This window comes from Canis lupus, chromosome 1 (assembly GCF_011100685.1).
Source record: "Canis lupus familiaris isolate Mischka breed German Shepherd chromosome 1, alternate assembly UU_Cfam_GSD_1.0, whole genome shotgun sequence".
In the NCBI taxonomy this organism is placed as follows: Eukaryota; Metazoa; Chordata; class Mammalia; order Carnivora; family Canidae; genus Canis; species Canis lupus.
In genome coordinates, this window is record NC_049222.1 from 50,841,243 (window position 1) to 50,868,980 (window position 27,738).

Genomic DNA, 27,738 nt, shown 5'->3' on the forward strand with positions numbered 1-27,738 from the left:
TTGTTTGGTTTTGTTTTTTATTCTGAGTCTGTTAAATGTCATGGAAATAAATAGTCTTGGTTTAGGGTTCAACAGTCAAAGATTGTAGCATTTTTGAGGTGGATGAAGTCCTGGAAATGAAATTAATTTCATGAATAAAGTGTGGAGAGAAGGAAAATTAGTTTTGGAGTCAGGTAGACTCATGTTTCAATTTAGCTTCTGAGAGCCTCAGCTTTCTCACTTGCAAATTGGGATTATTAATATTGACCACACAACCTCATTTTGAAGCTTATATAAGGTAACATATGCAAAAGGCTTGCCCAGTGTCCAGTAGCTCTTAAGTGATTTGACTAAATTAACTAGGTTAGTTAGTGATAGAGTCATGATGAATCCTATGAATTCTATGTCAGCACTATTCCTACAATAGCCATCTAATGTGAGAAACAAATAGAAGTTCACACATGAATTCAACTTATTGTAGGTCCCAAAGAACAAATTGCAAGCAAACTGTGACCATTTCCCTTAAAAGAATCAGCATAGCAGAAACAATCATTGCCAAAGCTGTAAACAGTGAGCTAGTGCATTTCTGATGAACCTTGAAGGATATAACAAATAATTTATTTACAAATTACAACACAATGGAGAAGTAAACACTGCTAGAAGTCACTATTTTTTAGGCTATTAAAATATTTTAGATTACATTTCTCTAGAGGTCATTGTGTGTACGAATGACAGGCGTTTTCTGGCTTGCGGTTGGGAGTGGGGTGGGTAGGAGTTCTCTGAACACGGCATGGATAGAGGTGGCACTGACACACCAGGTGGGAGTGGGGTGGTGGCCCCCTCCAGGGATAGAGCTCCAGAGCCTGCATGTTGTTTCTGTCTTTGGTAATGGCTTTCCTGAAAATGAAATGTAACGTCTGAAACATGTTTTCTATTAAGTTGTGTCAAAAATTTACATGTTTTGTTAAATTTTTCTAAATGATTAGTTTCAAAGAATGGCTGGCTGGCTGGGATTTTTTTTTCCTACTTTTTTCAAATCTAGTCTATTTGATTAAAGTGTTTCCTCTTTTTTTTCAGAGTAAGACATGAATTATGTTTAAAAATCATATAAGCAAGTATTTATTTACATAGTATTGAGTATATTTCTGGCACTTGCAATGACTGAGCACTAAAGTGGGTTCCTAAGGGACGTTATGGTATTCCTTTGAAGGGATAAGGCTTAATTAAAATGGGCTGACTTAAAAGAATGCTGGATTTTACTTGTTTTGGATACATCCAAAATAGGTTAAAACTGAAAATATCAGTGTGTCTGACATAATAGGAAACTATGGTTTTGAGAAAGATTTTTAAATCACATATTTGTGTATATTTTATACATTTACATGGCTTCCTCAGAATATAAAATTTTTGAGAAAGGACTTAAAATGTACACTAAAATCCCAGGGAAAGCACCCTAGTGATGCTATCAGTAAAAGAAGAGAAATAATAAAGATAGCCTCCTTAATGTAATTATATTTCTACATATATTCACATTATAAAAGACTAGTTTGAAAAATCTAGTTATATAGAATGAATCTAATTCAGGAATTTTAATAACAACTCCTATTGAGAACATTTTAAGTATTTTTTACAGGATTATATTTATGTAATGTTTTATACTTTCTATAATGTTAATTTCTGACTCACAGGAATTAATTATTTCCATTATTTGTGAATGTGCTAACATAGAAAATGTCAAAGAAGAATGTTTTATTTTTGCTTTTTAGCCTTGAAACCTTAATTAAACCCTCAGGTTCAGTTTCAAGTTCCTTGTTAGAATTTTAAGTATCTAGAATATATTCTGATATTAGGGCCTATAATTGGGGGTGCCTGGGAAGTTATCATGCATAGAATACCTATTGTGTATCAGATGCTGTGCTGGTCATTTTTACATACAATTTCACGTAATTCTGAGTTCAGGCTTATTTTCATTTTAAATGAGAAAACTGCTCAATATCTGGTAAGCAAATCTGGAATGGGATAAGCAGTACATGACCACAAAGTCAGTACCTGGCCCATGATCCCTGAATCCTGGAGGTACTTAGAAGTTGAATAACTAACTCTCTAAAGGGAGACCTTTTTGACATAAGCTTCCATGTGTCTACCTAAATTCTCTCTGTCCCCATACATTTATCTAGACTTCATTTCTCAAGCTCCCTGAAGCACATAAAGCCAAATGGCTGTGTCCCAGCCAATGGAACAAGGAGCTGTGTGCCATATTCAGGTGCGGGTTTATGAGAAAGACACATGTCTTCATTTATTTTTTTCTTTCCCCTCTGCCAGCTGGACCGTGGATGTGGGGATCAGTGTGACCACCAATGGCATAGCAGAGCCAAAGGACAGAAATACCACTTTGAAGAAAACCACTCAGCCATCCAAAAACTGCCTCCATCCCAGGCACAAAGCAAGCGACATTTGTGTGTGAGCCATTATCTTTTGCATCCTGTTGGTTTCAGCACTTTGGTCTATAATAACTGGTAAAACTTTTTTCAGAGGCTCTGCTTCATGACAATCCATCTGGGAAAACGGAAGACTGAGACAGGACTGCAAATGACATCCCAACCACCTCCACCTCCAAGAAGATTATTGTACATTTACTTTTACAAAAGATGGAAATTTCAGTGGATCCTTTCCTAAAAATGCTTGTTAAGAGTCCAGATTTTATAACTAGATAATTGGCAAAAAGTTCCCAGTGTTCCTTGGGTATACAAGAGTTGATCATGGGAAACCAGCCAATACCAAGGAGGAGTGGGGGGTGAGAGTGGGAAAGAGGGAGGGAGAATAAGATATACCATTAGGAGCACCCCATAATTAAACCACTGTGGAGCAGAATTTACATTCAAGGTTCATGTTTGATAGACCTTTTCTAAATTGGGGGGTGCCAGGTATTTGAAAACTATCTCAGAATCTAGAGGGTGGGCTGTTAGGGACTGAGTTGTGTTCCTCAAGCTTTCATGCTAAAAGCCTCAGTACCCTCAGGATGAGACAGTATTTGGAGAAGGGCCTTAAACAGGTACCTTAGTTATGAGGGTGGGCTCTAGTCTCATCTGCGTAGTGTTCTCACAGGAAGAGGAGATGACAACACAGAGAGAGACACCAGGGCTGCACAGGACCCCAGGAAGATGACCCAGTGAAGGGGCAGCAGGAGGGCGGCTGTCTGTGAGCCCAGAAAGAGGCCTCTTCTGGTGGCCTCCAGAAGAGTAAGAAAGGAAGTTTCTGTTACTTAAGCCACTCAGTTGGTAGTATTTTTTTGTTTGTTCGTTTTTATGGCAGCCCTAGCCAACCAATACAGTAGCCAATTTCAGAAACACTGTTACTTGTCAAGCACAGAAAGAGGCCTTCCTGGCAGCAAGAGGGGACGTCAGACAAAGTAACTGCTTCCTGAGCACCTTCTTATTCCCCACTTCTTCCCACTGCTTTCCGTGGTACTTCCTTCTGCAAACACATAACTCCAAAATAAAAGATTTCTGGTAAAGGCTTGACAAGCAGGCAACATAAGAAATATTAATTTTCCCGGGCCCCTGGGTAGCTCAGTCTGTCAAGTGTTGGACTCTTGATTTCAGCTCAGGTCATGTTCTCAGGGTGAAGGATATGAGCCCCAGGTTGGGCTCACACTGAGGGTGAAGCCTGCTTCAGAGTTTCTCTCCCTCTCTCCCCTCCATGCCCCTCTAAAATAAATAAGTCAATAAAATCTTAAAAAAAAAAAAAGAAGAAAAGAAAGGATTTTCCAAACTCTGAGGTTGTAGAATATATAAGACACCCTGGAAAGCATTCAGATTTTACTGGAAATATGTGACATAATTGCTTGGTGCGGATATTATATATTTATTTCCATCTTGACATTAGAATATTAAACCACTCCTACTCTTGCTAAATTGGAATGCATTTAAAACACTAAATTGTTTTACTGTACTGCTTAGGAACCAAATGATACAAACTCTCATGAATATGTAAATCAACCCCTCTCAGCACATTATTAATTATTTCAAAGATAGTTGGAGGTCACCAGCTCATAGTAATTTCTATGTGTGACGTCTCATTAATACAAGCTATCAAAAAAAATACAAGCTATCACACTGTAAGGAAGAATAAAGTTTTATCACAGTAACTGCATGTGTGTACACGTGTACGTGTGTATGTGTGCATGCAATGTGCATGGCCAACGTAACATACAAGACTGAACACAACATACAAGACTGAACACAGTACCAGCAAGCACTGAGGATAGCACTGTAGATGATGATGGAGAGGGCACAAGTCATGAAGGAAAACAACACCTGTCTGGATCAGGAATTGTGGACTTAAAATCCAAAGAAATGTCTGTCTCAAATACACTTAAGTTTTCTTGACTGAGAGGCCACAAATGTCCCTGGTTTCTACAGAATGAAATTGTGGCTCGCTCCAGAAATCTGCAGCTCATGATGATACAGTACATTTCCCACTTCCTGGGACACTGGAGAGCACACAGAGGGTTTGGTCCCTATCTGGAGCACGATATACTGCTAAGAGCCCCACTGGCAGCTCTAATCAGCTTTCTCGGTGGTTCTCAACAACTGAAATGCTCTGATAGAAACTGCGAGACAGCTGAGGTGCAACCACCAAAAAATGTAATGCAAACCTGTTGACAATTGTACACAGAATTACTGACGAAAGGAGAACAATTTAACACAGTGAGCTGTGCTTTTTTTGTTTTTTAAAGAATTTATTTATTTATTTATTTATTTATTTATTTATTCATTCATTCATTCATTCATTCATTCATTCATTCGAGACACAGAGGGAGGGGGGAGAGAGAAAGAGAGAGAGAGAGACAGGCAGAGGGAGAGGCAGGCTCCACGCAGGGAGCCCGACGTGGGACTCAATCCCAGGTCTCCAGGATCACACCCTGGGCTGAAGGCAGCGCTAAACCGCTGAGCCACCCAGGCTGCCCAAACTGTACTTTTTAAAATTCACAATATGGATATAAGACTCTTACTCTCACCAAACTGTGATAAAATTAACCCTATTTGCCCAAGTGACTCTTCAGGGTCTCTGTCACTGTTTACTTTTTTTGCCTCTGATTGTGAGCTTAGAATTTATCTGGTGAAAAAGAGAATAAAAACTGCTCACAGCGGAAAGCAACTGAGATGAGGGAGATAAACATAAACACAGCTACTATCTAGTGTGATTAAATATATATAAATATATTAATATTTATTTTTTAATAAACATATTAAATATTTATATGTATATTTAACAAAGAGAAGAGTGCAAATCCTGAATATTGGAATACATTGCACATGTATTCAGGGTTTTCTGACTAGAGGTATAACTGGAATTTAGATGCTTCTGTTGAAGGAGATTTGGCAGATCCTTCTAAGCAACCATTTGAAAGTTGAAAGTAGGCAAATAGATAACCATTTTTAGGGATGTATATCCACAGGTCTTGACACTATGAGGAAAAGCAAGGGAGTGAGTATTACAGAAGTCAAGATAATAGTTGGATCTAGGCAAGAGAGACGAGGTTGTGCCTGGTGGTTCCAGAGGTTCCCTATAACGGTACAAATCTATAACAATATACCTGTGGTTAAGCCTGTTGTGTATGTGTAAGATGTTTCATTATAAATTTAAGAATACATCAAGCCATTTAAAAGGATATACTTAAAAGTCATTTAATATTCTATTGACATGATTATAATCCTTCCAGCTTCAGAAAAGCACCCTGTGTACAGATAATGCCAAGTGCACAGACCCAAAAATTGTGCTGACTGCCAGTAAGGCCAGGGAGAGGAATTTGGATATATACGTGTTAATAAAAAGAAGAAGAAAGCTTAAAGACAGCTGTTTTGAACAACTCTGTCACCATCTTAAGCACTTATAGGCATTTTTTTCTAGAACTCTGTGGGTAAGTAATACATTTGTACTTAAAAATGATTTATTCTCCGCCCTATAAAACAAAGGTAGAATGCTCTTCTTGACAGTGCGGGGTGGAAGTAGGTGGAAAGAAATTATTTTTGCCTTCTCTGCTGGCTATTGAAAGCATTCCCACCTTACTTATGTTTTCTAAAATGTTATTTTATTTTTAACCACTTAATAAGATGCAAGAGATGATGAAAAGCAGCTTGGAAAGTAAAAACCCAAGTCAAGTAAAGATCAAGGACATAGTTTCCTTGGACATGGGATTCCTCCTACAGCTAAAGGAAGCAATCCTGCTGGCACCATTTCCGGTCAGTGTATAGAATCGTTTCATCTGTAAAACACTAAAGACACAGGCATCAAACAAATGCGGAAGTCCATTGTACCCACTGAAGCAGGCATTTCCAAGGCCAAACAGATGACAGTACAGACAGTGCCTGCTGATCTAGCTAGAACGAGCTCCTGAACACCATCAATTCTGTCTATGGCTCTTTTTCTGGTCCTTGTCCATGGACCAGTCACTCCTTATAATAAAGCTACCTGACTGTTATTCCTGTTGCAAGACAGGAGAGGTAAGCAGAAGAAAAATCATTTAGTAATTGTACGTTTCACCGCACCCTCCACCAGCATTAAGACCTCTATGTGCTTGCAGCCTTGTTTGGTTTTCCTTCTGGGCACACAGCCAGACCATCATTCCTCTATATGTGTGCACAGACAAACATACATGCACACGTGTGCACACACACACATACACCGCCCCCTACCCCGCAATGTGGTCGGAGGGTGGGGGGGGGGGTCCTGAAGCCCAGTTCCAGTATAAAGAATGTAGGAAGAGATGATGTGTTACATCTCCAGGCCTGGTTGCTGAAATCTCCAGTATGAGGCTCACACCCTCTCGGCCTCTGCCAGCTGGTGTGGATGAAGATCCAGTGGGGATTGAGAAGCCACTGGGGATGACAGAAGCACTAGGTGGTATAAATCAGCATCTGAGGTCCAGAATGATGCCATGGGGCAGAGGTGCCAGAGTCAACCCACATTGGATCATGACATATGAGTGGAAATAAACCTTGATTCTGTGATTTCAGTGTTGCTTTTTAAAAAGTTATACTACTATCCTGAGCTTAATGCATCCGAATCAAAGGAAAACTGTCATAATTGCTAAATCGCCACCACTCACCCCCAAAATGAAAAGAAGTTTAGCATTAATCTCAGAAAAATTAGTGAATTTGATTTAATTTCAATTAATTTTGAGGCAGAAAGAAGATCAGGTTTGGACTGCAACATTGTCAGCTTCCTAAATCCCGGTGCTGCCATTTTCATGGTATCTATCACAATTACTCAAGATCTGGGAGCTAGGAAGAGAACAGGCTATGTATTTCAGAGTCAGACAGACATATAGAGAATGTACATAAATAGATTTCTTCAGAGTTTGCTGCTATTTTAAAGCTCATATTATAGATTGACAAATAGCTTTTTAGAAATATATAGATTTATAGTCTTACCTGTTTTGAATGTGTGTCCATCTCACATTATACTTTATGCTTTAAATGAGCAATTCTTTAGTAACTAATTTTGTTAAATTTTTAATGTGTATTGATCTTATGCTATCTTCTTTGGTGACTTATCTTTTAATTCATTTCCCTACTTTTCAGTGTGGTTTTGGGAATTATATTGACTTGAGGATTTGTGTGTATTTGGGAGAGTAATACTCAAAAGCCAAAAAAAAATTATTTTGCATTTCATGTTTAGCTCCCTGAATAGCTGTCGAAAAACCAGTCTTCTTGACTATGTAGGCATTAAGAAGGCATTTGTATCTCAAAAAGGACCAGGGCTACCTGCTTTGACCTGATGTTGCCCACAAAGATGCTAAGGGCCCTAATGGACTGCAGCTGGTGAGTGGACATAATAGGCAAAAGAGAAATGTCATTCTAGGTTATATGAAAATTGGAATTTTACAAAATGTGACCTGAGAGGAGAAGAGTAACACAAAACAAAACAAAACAAACAGAAAAGCAAAGCACTGAGGACAGAGGAGATGTACCTGGATGGCAACTGGGCTGTGGCAGTTGTCACAGAGAAACCAGGATTATTTTCTCGGATATCCCAAGGCTATAGGAAATCTGTGTTCCTCATAATGGACTAGAGGTAAATCCATTCTACACAGTCTTCATCATATAATTTTAGAGCAGCACTCTAAAATAAATCAATCTAAATTAATGCAGCCCCATCAAGTCATGTGAGTGACAGTCTTAAGAGCAGATACAGACAGTGGTTTGGCATTTCAAAATAATTTCTAGATGGAATTCTCATAATAGCAGGTACAGAAAAAAGACAGCAAATATTTCAAAATAATTACTAAGTTTCTCCCAAAGCCCATAGCTTCATGCAAGGGTTTCTAAGAGGCTCTGGAAATAGACCATTTTGGCTGTGTTGCTGACCTTATTTTCAACTCCATCCATGTTTATTGAAAAACCTACACTGCCTAGCAAATCAAATAGCTTGTGGACAAAATAGGCAAGGGCAGAGGGAGTCCTTTTATACTTATTAATGCTACAGTCTCCCACTGAAAATACCTTATTGCTTGTAGAATGCTCACTCCCTCAGTAGTTCCAAACTTTTAAACCTGTAGACTCTAACACACATTGGGGGCCATCCCAGAGGTGGTTTAATTGGACTGAAGTGTGGCCTGGGAATCGGGAGTTTCCACAACTTCATCTTAACTGAAATGTACATCTAGGATTGAGAATCCCTGCTTAGAGAGAAGCAGGGTGGGAGAATGGAGAATGGAGAGCTTTGGAGTTTACCATGGCTGGATCGATAACTTGGCTCTATTCTTCCTGGGTCCCTGGGCACTTAGTTGTATTAAAGCTTTACTTCTTCCTCTGTGAAATAAGAACAATTCCTACTTTTCAAGTTTACTGTTGGTTTAAATATGCAAAAAGTGCTAGAAAATCAGATACTCTCCTCTTGCTGTTCTTTTCCACAGAACTTTCAAAGGTATAGTATTTTAACTCTGGTTTATAGGCTTCTCTATTCATATAGAGATTAAGAACACACTTTCTAGAACCACTACCAGTTGGCACTGAATACCAGCTCTGTGATTTGTTAGCTGTAATATCATGTGTACTTTAATTAGCTCCTGTGAGCCTCATGTGCTTCATCTATAAAAGTAGAAGAATGACAACATCCATTCCAATAGGTCTTTGGGGGATTAAATGGATATACATATGTAAGCACTCAGAGTGGCACCTTGTATACAGTAAGTACCTGGTAAGAGCCCTAATCATCACTTACTTCTTATTTTCAGGGAAATAAAATTAGCATGTCATTCTTAGAAAGCATAAAAAAATTTCTGGTCAGATGAGAATCTCGAACAAAGGAATCAGGGTTTGTACCCAAAAGGGTCTAAACCAGTTCATCATCATAATTATGACAATAAAAAAGGTTGGTTCTTTGTCAAGCATCCATACCTTGAAGAATGTGTCTATCTAAAATTGAGCTTTGAAGGGGTTTAGTTTAATGATCTTGAAAGACGCTTGATAGACTAGATTATGGAAAAAAGAACACTTATGATCTGGTGGTGAGAGATATTAGACATTTATACAGAAATGGTGAATTTACACAGACACTGTTAGCAAGATATTCTGTACATGGGTCATTTAGCAATAGAAATAAATGTTCCATCTAGCCTTTTTTTTTTTTTTTTGGCTTCTACAGGGTCACTGTAGTTTGAAAAATAGTTTACTAATTCTACTTACAGTCTCTATTCTTTTATGTAAAGTTTGACAGAAAACTGATGTCATTTTTCCCATTCATAATGTCACCAATTCAAACACTAGTGAATGGTTTGTTTTCCAGGTTCCAAGGCTAGTAAGTAATGGATTTGAGGGAGAGGCTGTTTTTTATGGACTGGGGGAGGGTAGGGGTAAACAACTGCATTTAACTCATGGAGTGGAAGAGTATCTTGAACAGATGTATCTAAGCAGGAGATACAGGTAACTGTTTCCTGGTAGTTTTGAATAGTACCCATGCCGTCCTATCAGGAGAATCCACTCTAGTTGGGGAGCATCAAAAAGTCCTCTGGTCTATGCTAAAGTAGGAACACAATCACCCAGCAAATTCAAATACATATTTACCAATGAATCTGTCCTATTTATAGTTTCATGCAGACCCCTGAGGCCAGAAAAGGCAAGGAACGATTTAAAGCTGTGAATTCCAGTGTCAGAGTAACCATCTTTGTGGTTAGAGATGAACTTTGTCTTTGAAAGGAAGTGGTGGCTTTAGGAATACAATGCCCCTTGATTATCTAAATAAATCTTGTTCTAATTTTTCTGGGAAAAACTGTAATCCAAAAATGGCAAGTCTACACCACAAGGGTCTGAAACCATTTGTCAAGACATTTTAAACTGATAAATGGAGAACTCTTCAGAGAAATCAACAATATTCTGTCAGCCTAAAACAATGGACAATAAAAGAATGAGTACACAGACACACTAAGCTTCCAAAACACCTCTAACCTTTCAAAAACCAAAGATAAAGATACCACTGGGGCCTCTGAGATATAGATTTTACAGAAGACTGTTGAGGTCAGGCAAGAGCCATCAAGGAAATGTTCTACGGAACCACAATCAAATGACCAGCAATGCACCTTCTTTGCCAAACAGATCTGGCATAGAATTTTAGCCTTGCTAGAGTAATAACAAGCTCTCCTTGCAACACATTCATAGTTCCATTATAGAATTAGCCATTTTTGCTTTTCATACACAGTATTAAGTTTTATTAATAAGATTTATAGATATCGATATAAAATTTTTCCCATTGATACAACCTTTTAATTAACCCCACCATGAAAGAAGGCTGTGCCATGGAAATAGTATATGAGTTCAATAAATTCTTGTTCCTGATAATCTCCTATTTTTATCGATAGTTTGAAAAGCCTTGATTTTCTATTTCTGTTTTTTTTTTTTTCTAGTTTATTTTAGGTGTCTTGTTCCATGCTCCATGAATCAAGGTAAAGTCAAATAAACCAGATATACGGATAGGGGAAAAATGCTTGGTAAATGGTTGATACATGTATTGAATTATAGGAAATACCAATCTACAGTTAAAGAATGGGAATATGTTATTTTATGACTGTTCACATACAGACACAAAAAAAATTGCATATACTGTCTGTAGAGACAATGCTTACAAAGCAACCAGAATAACAAAAACCAGTGTTCACTATGTGCTTACTGACTTAAGCATTTAATGCAAAGGCACTTCATATGGCATTTTTAAAATTCATTCACATAACAATATATGAAATAGGTGCTATTTCAATGTCTCTATTTTACCTTAAAGTGAAACCCAGACACATGAAGAGTAAGTAATTTGCCCTACATTACAAGCGGGGCGAGTCTCAGAGCCAGGATTTGAATTTGACTTCTCTGATTGTGTATACCCAGGATATGTGCAAAATTATTCATCGGCTTATGGGGGGGGTAATATTAGGGTTTATATAGGTATCATTTAAAATGTGAAAAATTAGTCTTCCCTAACACTTAATGTACAAGCTGATGCTGGAACTTATACCCTGTTGTGCATATCGGATACATTATGAAATGAATTGCAAAGGGGGAGTCTTGAGGGGACAGTGGGAGTCCTAAAGCGCAGAATCATAGAGAGTCTTTGTTGAGAAAGGATTCAAGACAATCCAGTTCGTCTCTTTAAAATAAAAAAAATTCTATAATAACATTTGAAAGCCTCTTTTCATATAAGATGAGGAACATTTCTAATTTGAGTCACAGTTAAAGGCTAAATAATACATGACAATATTGTGACAAACTGAATTGTATTTTGTTCTAAGAACTTTTGAAGATATATATTAAAACACTGTTGAAGATAAAAAGAAACAAGTATTGAAATGAATTATACAGCATAGAGTAGAAAGTTTTACTACACAGTTGAAAGTCAGTAGGTTATTTTTAACTTGTCTCAGATTGTGGTTATTTGCTACCTACTTTTTTCCTGGTTTCCAAAGTTTTAAAAAAATCAAAGAGTAGAAAAACTTTACATAAAACTATGTCAATTTCAGCTATCATACACACAGACATAACAGGCACGCACACACACACACACACACACACACACACAATTAAAAGGTGGTATCATTTAATTCAACCTGCAGCACATGACCACAGTGGTGGCCAGGCCAGTTCATTCAGTTCACCATGAAGGGGATGGAGCACGGTAACTTTGTGAACTGAGCTTTTAAATACACACCACACAGGGCACTCTCCCTGCAGCGTTTCCATAACAAAGAGGAGCAGTCAATGTTGCTAATGTGTGGAGATTAGTGCAGGCCTATGTATCAGCTTTTATAAATATTTCTTTACCAACAGATTTATATTCTAAATATCTTTAAATATTTTTGAAAACTTTTAGTCATCAGGATCTGCTACAACACATGTTACTCTATTCCAGATCCATTTTCTTTTAATAACAAGATACACAAATATGCAGCTTTCGCCTTCCATGGTTAAGCATTTAAAGAAGGAGGTGTCAGGGAAGATAAGTTCTTGGTAGTAAGTGGCATTCTAAAAAACTAAAGCAAGGTTTTACAGAGGATTATGTTCAAATAACCAGCAATGAAGTAGGTACGAGTCACAAAAAGTATTTAAAAGGATTCCAAACTAAAAATGAAAGGTAGCAAGAATTACAAGAGAAACCTGAAACAACTTGTTATAGTAGAAATCCTGACTAATGTGTACAAGGGCAGTCATTGTATTATTATTATTATTATTATTATTATTATTATTACTTTACTTTGTACATTTGAAATTTCCTAGAATACAAAAGGCTTAAAATTTAAAAATAGGTGAGAAGTAAACTGATTTTTAAAAGAGCCTTGAGTCTGAAGAGAAGAAAATGGATACTTAGAAATGTTTACATGCTATATAGTTTTGGGAAAAAAGTTTGTCAATACAGTTATCACATGAAAAACAGAATCTTTCGATCTGCAAGTAAATGTTTCATTGAATTTTGAATGCTTTTGTTAAAATATGAAAGCACAATACCTTCCAGTGAATTTTACTTAACAATATATTGACACATATATGAATCTTAATTAAAACCATTGCATTATTGGCAGATGCAATTCAAAAATGAATGTCATAATTTACAAAGTCAACAATGCAATTAGCTTCTTCCATTTGGAAATATGAAATAATTTTGAGGTATATTTTTCAGTTTTGATCAACACTAAGTATTACAAATAAGTATTATAAATAAGTATTGAAGTATTATAAATAAGTAAGCTTAAAATCTGACCATTGAATCAAGGAATCACATAATTTCAAACCACAATTTTCACAGTGAAGCATATTTACTCACATTACATTCATTAAATATATATATATATTTATAGTGAGGTAGAGATCCCTATCTCACTCCATATTTTAAAAATAATTCAAAATGTGTTAATGACCGAAGCATACAAGCTAGGCTACTAGAGGAAAACATGGGGTTAATTCTTCATGACCTTGGATTTGGCAACACATTCTTATTTTTGATACCAAAAACATAAGCAACAAAAGAAAAAAATAGACAAAAAAAAAACCCACAACCTACGGAATAGGAAAAGTGTTTACAAATCATATATCTGATAAGTGTCTAGTATCCAGAATACACAAAGAACTCTTAAAACTCATCAACAACAAGACATACAGCCCAGTTAAAAACAAGCGAAGGACATGAAGAGGAATTTCTCCAGATACACAAATGGCAAATAAGCATATGGGAAAATATTCAACTTCATTTGTCATTAAGGAAATGAAAATCAAAACCACATTGGGATACCACTTCAATCTTAACAGGGTGGATATTAAAAACAAAACAGAACAAAACAGGAAAATATCAAGTGTTGAGAGGATCTAGAGAAATAAAAACACTTAAAAGTTACTGATAGTAATGCAAATGGTGCAGCAGCTATGGAAAACAGTTTGGTAGTTCCGCGAAAGGTTAAACATAGAATTATCATATGACCCAGCAATTGCACTCCTATGTGCATATCTAAGACAAATGAAAACTTATGTGTCCACAGAAACAAGTACACAAATGTTTATAGCAGCATTATTCATAATAGCCAAAAGGTGGAAATAACACAAATGCCCATCAACAAATAAACGAATAAGCAGATTGTAGTATGTCTATATAACGGAATATTATTTAGTGATAAAAAGGCATGAAGATACAGGCCATGACTTGGACCAACTTCCAAAACATTATATAAGTGAAACAAGGAGGACACAAAAGGTTGCATATTATATGATTCCTTTTCTATGAAGTATCTAGAATTGGCAGATCTATAGAAGCAGCCCTGTAGTGGTTGCCAGGAAATGGGGGGAAGGGGAAATTGGGAGTGATTATTAATGAATACGAGATACTGAAATTTTTCTAGGGTAATGAAAAAGTTCCAAAAATAGACAGAGGTGATGGTCATTGCATAACATTGTGAAAACATGAAATTTCATTGAAATGTACACTTTAAAGTGGCTAGTTGTATGTTACATGAATTTCACCTCAATTAAAAATAAAACATGTAACAATAGCAATATAATACAAGTAAAGAATGTTCTGCAATATTGAAAGATAAAAATACTTAAAATATTAAATATTTCAGCTTTATCTCCTTCTTTATAATTTTTTCTTAAATGTACAGTCTTTCATATATACATACACGTGTTCAAAATTTTTAACAATAAGGGAATGCAACTTAGAAATCTGGATAGTGCTTCTCTAGATCCAGGGTGAATCCATAGACCTACTTTATGTACATTGGCTGAATAATATTTTAAAATTTGTTTTCCATACTTTTGTGCAGGTGATATATTTTCTAGTTCAACTTAATTCCTTCATACCTTAGTGCTTTATATTTTTGCCATCCAAACATTGTTTCTGGCTCAACAGGGATCAAATAGATACTTGAATTTTCAACCCCTCAGTCAGGGATTGAATTTATGTAAGACAGTTTTGCATCAATAGTTCTGTTCTTAATCAGCATTAAAAATGGAGGAAAAAAAAGTGCCAGACTTACCCACACAAGGCAGAGAGTAGCCAAGCTGAGGGTCATAGATAAACTGTCTGTCATTTAGTCTTGTCACACAGTACAAGTAGAAACAGTCTAAGCAAATCACATGGCGGTGGTTGCACTGAAAAACCAGGACAGGGCTCCTGCACGGAAAAAGAAAGACATTTCCTCTAGTACTTCTAAGGGTGGAAAGGCAACACAAGTTTTAAAACACTTCGTAATCCCATCAGGTTGCTTAGGGCATGCTCTGTGTAAAGACCAGCATTGCTCAGCATTGTGTGTGTGTGTGTGTATATGTATGTGTGTGTGTGTGTGTGTGTGTGTGTGTGTGTATATATATATATATATATATATATATCTTAAATAAGCTACATCTTAAAAACTGGATGCACTTCATCAACTATCTAAAACACTGATTTTCCTAAGTTTATTTTTTTATATTAATATCTTTACCAATCAACTGTTTAAACCCGAGCTCAGGGGCACCTGGGTGGCTCAGTGGTTGAGCCTTTGGCTCAAGGTGTGATCCTGGTGTCCCAGGATCGAGTTCCGCATACAGCTCCCCACCAGGTGCCTGCTTCTTCCTATGTCTCTGCCTCTCTCTGTGTGTCTCTCATGAATAAGTAAATAAAATCTTTAAAAATAAATAAATAAAAAATAAACCTGAGCTCAGATATAACCTCTTTGTAGAAGTCTCCTAGAAGCCTCATAATTCACAATTAATCTAAGAATCACCCCATATACCTACATATATTTTTACTGATCCATAATTACATCAGAGTATTGGTATGTTTCTTCTCTTACAGACCATGATCTCCTTGGAAGTAGACACTGGGCTTACTTTACTTTGATATTCTCATAGTACCAGGCTCTGTAAGGTTTTAAATAAATGTTCCTTGAATTTAATTTTGATGATATAGAAAATCTGAACTTCCCTTAAGCCATAAGAAAAATTACTGTTTTACCAAAATAGATAGGTTGAACAGGCACTCATATTTCACTGGCAAGCAGAAAAGTAGCATTCTGAAATAAAAATAATCTACCAGATTCCTTTCTTTTTTTAAAAAATTTTTATGATAGTCACAGAGAGAGAGAGAGAGAGGCAGAGACATAGGCAGAGGGAGAAAGAGGCTCCATACACCGGGAACCCAATGTGGGACTCGATCCCGGGTCTCCAGGATCGCGCCCTGGGCCAAAGGCAGGCGCTAAACCGCTGCGCCACCCAGGGATCCCTAGCAGATTCCTTTCTATAAGATTTTGTTTATCATGTCACCCCCTCACCCCACTCAATTATCCAATTTATTAAATTAAGATTAGGAGCTTACTAATATATATATATATATATATATATATATATATATATTCTAAAATTTTTGTATTCCCTTAAAATGTTTTATAGGGGAAAAAATCTCCCATATAACCATGTATTTTTGTTAGCAAATGAACCACATGATTTTATGACCCAAAAAAAAAGTGACTAATTGAATATATTAATTTCACATCAGCCCCAAGGCTGTTTTACTAGTAAGAAAATCATTGGAGCTTATCTAGATAAACTGATTCTCTAAACAATGACAATAAAATACAAAATATTTTTTTATTTCATACATGATCCTTAAGAGATAGAAAAGTCCTTCCCCAGAAAACAAAAAAACAAACAAACCTGACATTAAACATTAATATTAGTGGAATATAATTTCTTAACAATTAAAAGGTTTTTGAAATTCTACTTCCCCACTTATTTCAAAGCAATACCTAATACAAAACAAAATGGAAAAAAAAAAGTAACTCGGTATTTTAATATCACAGGTCTGTAGGACAATGGTCAACATAAGCTGAGCAAAAGTGTCGCTAAACATTTTCATATGTTTCTATTTCTCATCTCTGAACCCACTGAAGTCCTTTCAGGGCCATCATTCCCATTTCCAGAGCCTTTTTCAATTAGGCATCGACTATGTTCTGAACTTTCAACCTCTTCCCTTCTAATAACATTCTGCTTGAAGACGATAAAATACAACACTTTCCCATTTCTATTGCGGGTCACACACACACACACATGCGCGCGCAAGGGCACACATACTCTATTCACTCTGGGTGACCCTATGCAACTGCTGGATTTTACTTTGTCCTCATAGCGAAATTCTGTGAAAAATATTCGCTGTTCTGGTTTTAGCAACATGGTCAACTAAGCCCTAACCTGCTATCAACACATGGAAGCACTGGAGAAAAATATTAGAACGTTCATAAAAATGTTTCTATATATAACAAGGTTAAAAAGAAAGCTTAGTAATTACTCTGCAGAAAAAATAAAAAAGAAAACTTAGAGAGCTGCAGAAATCAACACATGAGTAACTGCCACGGTGTCCCAAAGACACATTAAGGTACCTGGTGTGCAGCCATTGGCCTGGCAAGTGTGTTCTTTCCCATCTTTCTTAAGGAAAGATGGAAAGAGTTCTCTTCCATATGTTCTCTTCCACAGCACTACACATTTGTGGATTTGCCCTTCAGTTAAAATATGGTGCCAAAGAACCTTACGCCATGAAGACCAGCCACAGAACATCAATTGTTCTGCTTTATTGATGGCATTCTACTATTTAGAACAGAGAAATGGTAATTATGCCAGAGGCCACAGTGTAAGGGAAAACCTCTGGAGATTCAGGAGCCCACCATTGGGTTTTAGACGCCCAATATTTGGGCATGGAGGAGCACGCTCAACAAAGTAAAGGACAGAGTAGTCCAGCTTGCCCCTCGCTCCAATACACACACACACACACACACACACACAGACACACACACAGCTATAGAGAGAGCAGCACAAGGCAGTCACAGGCCCTCTGGAAATACAGGCTCTGGTTCCCGCAGAATGAAGCCCATTCTCTTGGGGATATTGGGGAAGAATCTGACTGCAATTTAAGCTTCAGCCTCACCAGTTCACTTCTACCTCCCTGAACTGAGATCTAGGTGGGAAGGCTAACGGACCAAGTTGACAGGTCTAATTGATCACAATCACCAGGATGGCAAGAAGCTGCTGCTGCCCGCGGGAGCAGGGGAGAATGCAGGGCAGCTGGGTGGTCCACGGAACATCTCGTGGCACTCCCCTTGAATTGTAACAGCAAATGCACAAGGCAGCAGCTAAGGCAGCATTCAGAAGTACGTGGTGACCAGGACCTGAGAGCCCTTAACACATACCCATTGCACATACCCATAATATCAATGACCCTTATTATTACAGGAAAATACTAGAGACATCAGAAAGGGCTTTAGAGAATGTTCACTTGGAATTAAAAGTAGGCAAACAGCATCTTACCAAACAGCAAGAAATGAAGGGCACTGGGCCCTAGAGATGAAAATGTGTTCAGCACTGCACGTGATGACAGAGGAACATGGAAGTCCCTGGAAGGAGAGTTCCTTCCCAGACATAGGGTGTGTAGTGCGACCATGAGAAGCTAGAGTATCATGGACCAAAGAAACCACAAGTGTGTTTTTACACAATTATGGAAAAGAAAGAAACAGGAGAGTCGCAGGGAGTTGCAAGAATAGATAAGTCCACTCGGGGATTCTCACTGTCCATCACTCCCCATATGGAGTGAATTTAAATAGACACCCAGAGACCAAGATATGGAGAAAGAGAAAATAAACGTGTCAAAAAACATATATATGTTGATGGATACATAGCTAATGTTACAGATATAGATGTGGATGGTACAATGCATATATTCACATATAGTTATGTCAGTTGGATTTCTTGATACAGTTTGGAGGTAAGACTGCTCATCTCTTATTAAGAACATATGTAGTATTTATGAGAACGTTAGGCAAGGAATAAGCATGACAATCATAGAAACATTATTGGATTAATCATCTGAATCATCTCAGAAAATGAGTAAGAATCATTCCATGGCTGGAGGGACCACATCATTAACTTCCTAAGCACTGTAGGTGAGAGGATGGTGGGGGAAACTAGGATTTATGATCACCTATTTTGGGGCAGGTTCCTTGCCAGGAGCTCCATACACGTTTTTCCATCGTCACCTCCTAAAACAAACTGTCCCCTCCTCTGCCATACATCCTGGTCCTCCCTCGGCCTCCAGCCGACTCCCGGTTCTTTTACTCCTGGGCTCATACTCTTTGTACCCATTCTTACAGTATAATACTAGCCTTCATATTCAAATCAAAATTAAAGGTCAAGACGAGACCTGTAAGGAACTCAGCCTGGTTTCATCACTGGTTTTTCTCTTTCTTTACTTCTTAGTTCTTCATTGTTTTTGTTTGTTTGTCTCCTCACTGGGTTTTCTCTCTTTCTTTACCTCTCAGTTCTTCACTGGTTTTTCTTTCTCTTTCTTTACCTCTCTACCCACAGGGTCTATCCTAATGTGCTTCAGATTCTGCCTTTACTTTTATTCTCAGTGTTTCATAAGTAGCTATCTTAGCTGACAGCATTAAATGAAAAGTCCTGAAGTGACAGAGGTAATGCTTGGTTAACATTTTCACCACCCATGTCTCACCAAATTCGGCAGTGAGCACATGGCAATTAGGTATAGTCAACAGTTACTGACCACAGTAATTTCATAATTTTCTCTGCCCCCATCCTTATATTTTTACTCAGTTCCTCACTGAGCATCTCTTTGGGCTAAAGTAGGCACTTTACAAACACATGTGAGATACAGCGGTGAGTGAATGAATGAATGACCACCTTATCAGTGCTGTACGTGTTGGGAAAAACACACATAGCACTGTCACAGGCCATGGTCTGGGGACAGGACATGCATGTGGAAGAGGCATTGAAAGAAGGTTTGTGAGGTCATCTGACTTTGGTGGCACAGGAGTTCAGACCGCAGAGAAGCATGAGTCAGGGTCAGGGAACCTGAGCTGAATGTAAGGGAATGGAGGGATCACCACGGAGACCCTGGAGAGAAATGTGGTTTCTGGGAAGGGCAGGAAACACAGACATGGGAAGGAATTCTTGGAACAGAAAAGCTGTCAGTTGAGTGACTGAGAGGAGGTATCAGGAAAAGAGAAAAGAGATGAAAAGTTTTGAGGACAGTGGCAGGGGGAATCGAGGAGACAGATCTGGTGTGTGGCCTCTAGGTCATAGATTTCACTGAGGCTTCTAAGGATGGGAAGAGAGGGATGTTTTAGTGGGGTTAATTCTGAGGGGGGTTTGGAGAACTGAGCTGGAAGGTGTGAGAATTACTTGGAGGTCCATTTTAATAACTCAGGCATGACTTACTAGGGAAGCAGATTGCAGTGTGCAGGGGGTTCTAGAAGTGGACAGGAGTGACATTTCTGAGGAAAACCTACCAGGACTCATCTCTTGGCTCTTTGTTCCTCTTGATATTCCTCTGTGTCCTTTGCTTAAATTATATATGAATGTTAAGGGGTGCTTGGGTGCCTCAGTGGGGTAAGCGTCTGCCTTTGGCTCAGATCATGAACTCAGGGTCCTGGAATCCAGTCCCTCGTTGGGCTCTCTGCTCTGCAGGGAGTTTGCTTCTCCCTCTCCCTGCGCCCCTCTCTCTGCTTGTGCTCTCTCTCTTTCAAATAAATAAATATTTTTAAAATGTTAATTGATCAGTCTAGAAGATGGTTTAACCCCTGAGGACCCCAGGCTTGGGCCAGCCAAGCAGCTAATCGAAGGTTAAAGTTCTCAACCACAGAAAAGCAATTATAAATGCTGCACTTGACATTACTGAAGACTTACTATTATTTGTTTAATTCAACAACTTTTATTATAAGTCAGGTATTTCATAGAAACTTAGCAAACAGGGCAATAAGAATGAATATTTTAAAACTACAGGTTTGTACATGTTGCTCTGTTTATATCTGGAACAGGCTCTCCTCCATCAGGCACAGCAGCTGCCCTCATCCCATGCCTTCCTGTAGATGCAGCCCTGGACACACTTGGTTCTGCCCACTGGCAGCAGGACCATGGCTCTTCTTGGGGGAGGTGCATTGGCACTCTGCATTTGCAGGAATGGGGCAGGTGCAAGAGTGGGGCAGGTGTAGGTACAGGAGCGGGGCAGGTACAGGGGTGGGACAGGTACAAGAGCCAAGGCAGGTGCAGGAACCACGGCTGGAGCAGGAGCAGATGGGTCCATCTCGGCCGAGGTGAGGACAGAGGTCCACAGCAAGCAGCACAGGGAGACACCGCGTGGGCTGAAAGCTGGGTTTTGAAGAGTTACTTGTAAGTAATGACTTCCCTGCCTTTATTAAAGGAGTGATCCAAAGACCCTTTGTTCACAGAATATTAGGCACAATTGAAGGAATCTTAGTAAAAAATATAGAAAACAACTCACCAACTCACATACATCGCACATAGCAGAATATTGTTACACAGTACGTAATCCAAACATTTAAACTCTCATAAAATTAGCTCTCCGATATCTACAAAATCGCATCAATGTTTTCATATTTATCTGATCAAATAAATGTGCAGTTTATCTGATCTCCACCTCATTTGTGTGCACGCGCACTCTCTCTCTCTCATTTGCTCTCCCTCACACTCTCTCTACCAAAATCTATTTCTCTATCTCTGTTTGTCTACTTCTTTACCACAGGGTTTATCTTTATTTATGCCCACTAAGAGGCTGTGGTTCCAACTTCTCAACTGAATGTGACATATATTGAATGCAATGTCCCAGAAATTTTAAGATATGTAAAGATAAGGAAGCAAGTCTAAACTCTAAAGGAAATAAAAATGTAATAAAGTGGGTAGGAAAGGGATACTCATAATTGTAAGACAGGACAGGACATTTGAAGTTAGGTTAGAGGTATAGGAAATAGTAGCAGGCTCTGTGGTGAGCAGCCTCCAGACATTCCCGAGTGATCCCCATCTCCTGGTACTCCATATATCAGTGGACTGAGCTGAGTCATCTACATGGGATGTGCAGAAATGACAATGAGTGATTTCCAGGAGTGGATCAGAGAAGACACTGCAGCTTCTGTCTGGGCTCTTTCCTGGATCACCTGCTCTGAGGAAAGTGACAGCCGTGTCATGAGGACACTCAAGCGGTCTTACAGAAAAGTTTCCATGGTGAGGAACAGGAGCTTCTTGCCAACAGCCAGCACTCACCTGGCAGCCTCCTAAGGTCATGAGTCATATCTCAAGCAGACCCTCTAGCACAGGACAAGCCCTCAGACTACTATGGCCCTGACTGACAACCTGACTACAATTCCAGGAGCTACCCTGCCCAAGAGCCATCCAGCAAACTGTTCCCCAATTCTTGACCTGCTGAAACTGTGCGAGATAACATTTGTTTTTGTTTTAACCCACTAAGTTTTGGGGTAATTTTTTTATGCAGCAAATATAACAAATATAAGCTCAGAGGAGGAAGAGATCACACGTGGATAACAAATCAGAAAAGAAGCCAGGAAAGAATTCATGCAAGTAGTGGCATTTGAAGGAGGATCAGGTTTCCAGGGCTGTGGAAATAGAAAAAAAGCCTTCCAAGGCCAACAGAAAAGACTGGAGTTGCGAAAGTATGGAGTATGGGAGGAGAATGCTGAGTTATGTGGCATAGCTGATTTCTCCATTCACCCCAGTGAAAAGCAAAATTATATAGAACTATATGTTTAGGGGTAGTAGAATCATCAGAAATGCAATGAAAAGCAAGGAAAGTTAGAATAAAAATATTAAGTGCAAATCAGTGAAGAGATAAAAATAAGATTTGCTCACTGGAGGGAGAAAGTCAGTCAGCTAACACTTGACCCTTGAAAACTCACATGTTGTTTTTACAGTATTTCATTTGTGCAACAGTAACATAGATGTTACGCCCCAGTTAGCAATCTTTCAAAGCTCTCTACAAGCCCTCGGTACAGGAACATCTATGACTCCTGGGAGTTTAATAAAGCATTAGATTAGATAAAAATAATTAGAGGAGGAAAGCTTTGGCATTAAGGCACCTGAATCTATCTTCCTAACAACTGTCACTTTAAATGTTTTTTAGTTAGAGATAGTTTATAAACAATAAATAGATAAATGACTACAATCTCAGGAACGAAATGCATTTTCATTTCATCTATATCACCTGCTAACTGCCCAAATGCACCACTGACAAAGGAGTATCCAACATTGTACCTGCCCACAGAAATGCTAGAGATCACTTTAGCCCACTATGCCATGAGTTCATTATTTGAGTTAGCCAAGTGAGTGTTCCCAGTCACCGGAGAGGCCCCTGATACAAGATGCTAGTTGATAGACTCAATGTTTAGAAATTGAAATAAGCTTCAACAGTTGGATGGCCTTTGAAATTCCATCCGGCAGCCAAGTTTAAGATCCTGAAGTAAGTTCCTTTATCCATCAGTCTGCTTGGAATCATAATCCTATTAAGGCGCTGGCAGATCCTGAACAAGCTCATTTACCGCCACTTCCAATTTCTTCTTGCTCTCTCTGCTCATGTTCTCACTACTTTATTCTGTCCACTTTGCTGCACAAAAAGGGGGACTCTGGCTCTGTGAACTAGCCTGTACAAGTCCCAACATTTCAGCATACACAACATCGCCGAGGTAAAGACTCTTTATGAAAGCCTACATTTTTGAGTCGCTATCTTCAAGCTATTCTGCTGATTCTCTTGAACAACTGCCCCCATGCTGGGCACTGTCCCACGGATGTCACACCAAAGTGAACAACACATGTCCCTTTGTCTTAGGAGGTCATAGCCCTATAAAGTTGAAGACAAACATGTATCTCAGGATATAGTTAAGAGCTACCATAGGGATGAGTTTAGAGATCACCTGACCTGTTTCAGACCTACTTATTTTCCATATATACTTACTACCTTTGAAAGCCTACAAAGTATGAGCTATAAAAATAGTTGGGTGAGGATACAGAGTAGCAAAAGTGTAATACTTTCTTGAACAAATGGATTTGGGTCTTCAAGTGTTGGAATAGTCCAGATTCCAAACTCATTAGCATCAGTCTGGAGGAAACCTAAATGAGCACTTACAGCACTTCTTCCTCCCACATTTGCCCCCCAACCAAATTCAATCCACACACTTCAGCTATGTTACTCAACACATGGTAATTGGGAAGCTACTACACGCTGGTTGCCTTGCTTGATGTGGGGATGGGATACACAGTTCTTATCCTTAAGGAATTTGGTCTCATGATGAGATAACTAAGTCTGGGACACTTTGGGAAAAGCTTAATTCAATGTTGGTTGGGCATAGAATGTTTCCTGAATGAAAAAAAGAAACAAAAACAAAAAACTAAGAACCAAAAGGCAAGAATGAATTAGTCTGATCATGAAACTAGAGAGAAGTGAGGAAAATATGTAAAAACACTTAAAATGGCATAAAATTAGGTAAGGTTAGGGAGCCATGCCATACATCTCCATTTATCTCCTCTGTGCATATCAAAGTTCTGAATTCCTCTAGAAATTAAAATTAAAGCCTAATGATAGTGTTTCCACAAGCCCCATATGCAAGTCCATGTCTTAGGTTCATGTAATACCTGAAGTATAGCTAAATTATGTTATTTGTAACATTCTGAATCATTAAGAATAAATAGGCAACTAAAAATAGAAATATGAAGCCATGGTTACAAGAGGGAATTAATGGATTATTAATTTCCTCCAGATGGTATCAATCTTTGAAAATAATTACTTGATCTTAGTATAGCTTATATATATTTCTAAATATAATTACTGTTGACAGGTTGAGTCTAAACATAAACCAATGCAATCTAGAAGTGCTAGATTGTAAACATTATAACAACATATATTAGAACTAAGAACTTCTTTCTTTATGAAAAGTAAGATAAAGTTTTAGAAGGAAAAAGGTCAACCCCTTTTTGTAGTAATTCATTACAATGATTTGGCTTACTGGCAACAATCTCAACTTTTCTTGCTAAGGCATTTATATTCCGAAAAAGATGCTGATAAATAGTTGTATAAAGTGGGTAAAACACAATGAAATAACTGTTGCATGTAACAAAATAAAATGAAAAATCACAAGGGGAACCTGGTCCATGGGAGGAAAACGCATCTCATGAAAAATTACATGTTCCTGTCCCCCAACTAATAGAGTTCATTTCAATTCTCAAAATCATATTTCTAAAAGGCCAAGTGCTGGATGTTATATTTGTTAAGAGTCCAAGTACTTCTGAGTTACAATTTCAGAGCGTACCCCATTCAGCCTGTCCGTGTGTATAGCTAGAGAAAGCTGAAACTTGATTTAACATAACATACTTTCTGGGTCACATCATCTGCATGGAGCTGTTGTGTGACACAACTAGTCAGCTGTTGGAGATGCCCCTGAACACGTACCAATTCATGCACATATCCTGTCTTTGTTTTTCCTTTTGTGAGAAACAGCTAGAAGCGATAAATGCCCAGATCCACGGCAACAGAACTCTGCTAAATTGAGAAATATATGAAGACAGATCTTGTTTAGATAAGAACCCGAATGTAAAATAAATTGTTCTAGTGTGTCCCCAAATCTCATGACAGGAAATATTACTGTGCTAGGAACCAGTCCAGTGTCTGTGATTGTTCAGAGCTATTTAACATAAGAAATTATTACAAAACAGAGTGGTTTCAAAAGGATATATTTTTTTTTTTCTGCCAGCTCACAAGAACTTTGCAGAGACGATTTCTTGCTGGTCTTCCATTCACTCTTAAAACGAACGGATGAATTAATGCTACTAGAATGCCAGGACTTTTATTCCTCTTTGCAGGGAAATGTTAAGAATCAGGCCCTCTGAAGGTCAGTAGTTTGGACTGAGGAAACTGCCTAAAAGATTGTAGACTTCTTAAAAAAAGTTCTACAACAAAACAAAAATATCTCAAATGGGGAGGTACTGTGACATTTCTGAGGTATCGTTAGATGGATTCGGCATCAAAATATTAATATAAATTAAGAATGTGTGGAGTGTGGTCAATAAAATTATTTTCCTAATTTAGTTTACAGATAGCCAAAAAAGCAATCTGTAGCATGCCAAAATATTTCCTTACAAGTAATAAAAATCAACATGATGTAACGATGCAAATCCAAATGAATTCTTGAACAACTGCCCCCATGCTGGGCACTGTCCCATGGATGTCACACCAAAGTGAACAACTTTGCTTAAGGGAATTCATGCAAAGCCTTAGTGGTCTGCTTTACATATCCCAACATGCTGGAGGCTGCAGGAAGGTTTCGGAGAGCTCTGGGCTGAGTGGGCTGTGCCAGGAGCGGGCTTCAGAATACAGCTTTTGTGAAAAGGCATCTGTGGAATGGTAGGTTAGACCCAGCAATCTCTAAAGACCTTCTGGATACCAAGATTCTGTGGTCTCCAATCTGTGTGATCACAACATTTCTTCCTCATTATAAGCCTGTGAGACTCAAACCTTACGCGAAGTTAGGTGCAAAAAAACAAACTGCTATTTAGGATTCTAGCTTTACAGTTACCTCTTGAACCAGTGTGTATGCTACTGGCCAGGCTAAGAGTCTGAGGATTTCTAGAGATTTTACTTTCTGGAAGACATGTCAGGAATAGGCCCCGAGCCAGCATATTAAAAGGAAATCAGAAGATGTCCTCAGTTTAAAAAAAAATTAAAAAAAAGCAATAAAATATCTTATATAACTCTCAACATCTAAAAGCTACTTTTAAAGCTCCTTTTTCTTCTCTTTCTCTCTCTTTTCAGTAAGGTCAGCTGGTGATTAGAGCCAACAGGAGGGGACAGAGAGGTCACAGTTCCTATGTCAGGTGTCGTCTTCTGTGTTCTGTGATCCCATGGACTCTCCCCACCCCAAACTCCCACCACAGTGTATAGTCACTTATTTGTTTAATGGTCTATGTTCTCTCTAGACCAGAAGTTAGCAAACTCCAGCTGGGGGCTAAATCTGGCCCACAGCCTGCTTTTGTAAATAAAGTTTTATGGAAACACAGCCATTTTTACATGTTGGCTGTGGTTGCTCTTATCTATAAAGGCAGAGCTGGGTAGTTGTGATGGGGACTATATGGACCACGATGACTTTACAGGGAAGGCTTCTTGCTTCAGCTCTTGACTCCATAAACCCAAGGGCTGTCTTTTTGTTTTCTGGGCACCTGGACTATGGCTGATGTTTGGTAAATGCTTATGTTCTAACCAGTTCACCAACTGACTGTTTGGTTAAATGAATGACTATGCATGAAGAGGAACACAAAGGAAGGCAAACAGAAGAAGTGCTAGAGAGTCAGAGAGCAACTACTTTTGCAGATTGAAAGGTGCACAGGTTACTGGTTTTGAGCTAAGCCATCAATATTACTTTTCAAAGCTGCCAACATCTTCTCCCTTCATCCAGGGCATTTCTTTTAAGTAAGCTGATCTGGTCTCACCAGAGAGTGTACAAAGCTGGCAACACCCAGGTGATAGAAAGGAAAAGGGAAATGGACGTTGCTTAGCCCATGAAAAGTCATAGTAAGACAAGATGGAGGGGTGTGATGGTGCCTGCTGGGCTGCTACAAATCAGGTGTCAAGGAAGGCCGGAGGCAGGCACATTTACACTGATCCGCAAAGGGTATGCTGTGCACAGATCTGATGCAAGAGGGCTCTGCGGGAAACAACGGCTAGGGAAACTCCCTTTAGATGGCAGCACCTGGCATGATTGAAGAATGAAAAGCAAAGTCGGTGTGACAGGGACACACTGAGAAGCAAAGGGGGCATGGAACGAGATGAAGTTCAAGTGAACAGAAACAGTGACGTGAAGTCTCTGTCTAAAGAGTCAGGAATTTGACTCTTAGACAACAAGAACTCAATACAACATTGTAAGATGCATGGCATCATTTATATTTAAGA

The 27,738-nt window shown here is 38.5% G+C and overlaps 1 protein-coding gene across 1 annotated transcript in view; it reads right to left on the reverse strand.

Moving 5' to 3' along the window:
* PRKN (parkin RBR E3 ubiquitin protein ligase) overlaps positions 1-27,738 on the reverse strand; it is a 1,310,777-nt gene that overhangs the window by 400,445 nt on the left and 882,594 nt on the right. The window contains exon 7 of the mRNA XM_038526511.1: positions 14,990-15,126. Coding sequence (XP_038382439.1) covers positions 14,990-15,126 — 137 coding nt within the window. The remainder of the gene's footprint in view (positions 1-14,989; positions 15,127-27,738) is intronic.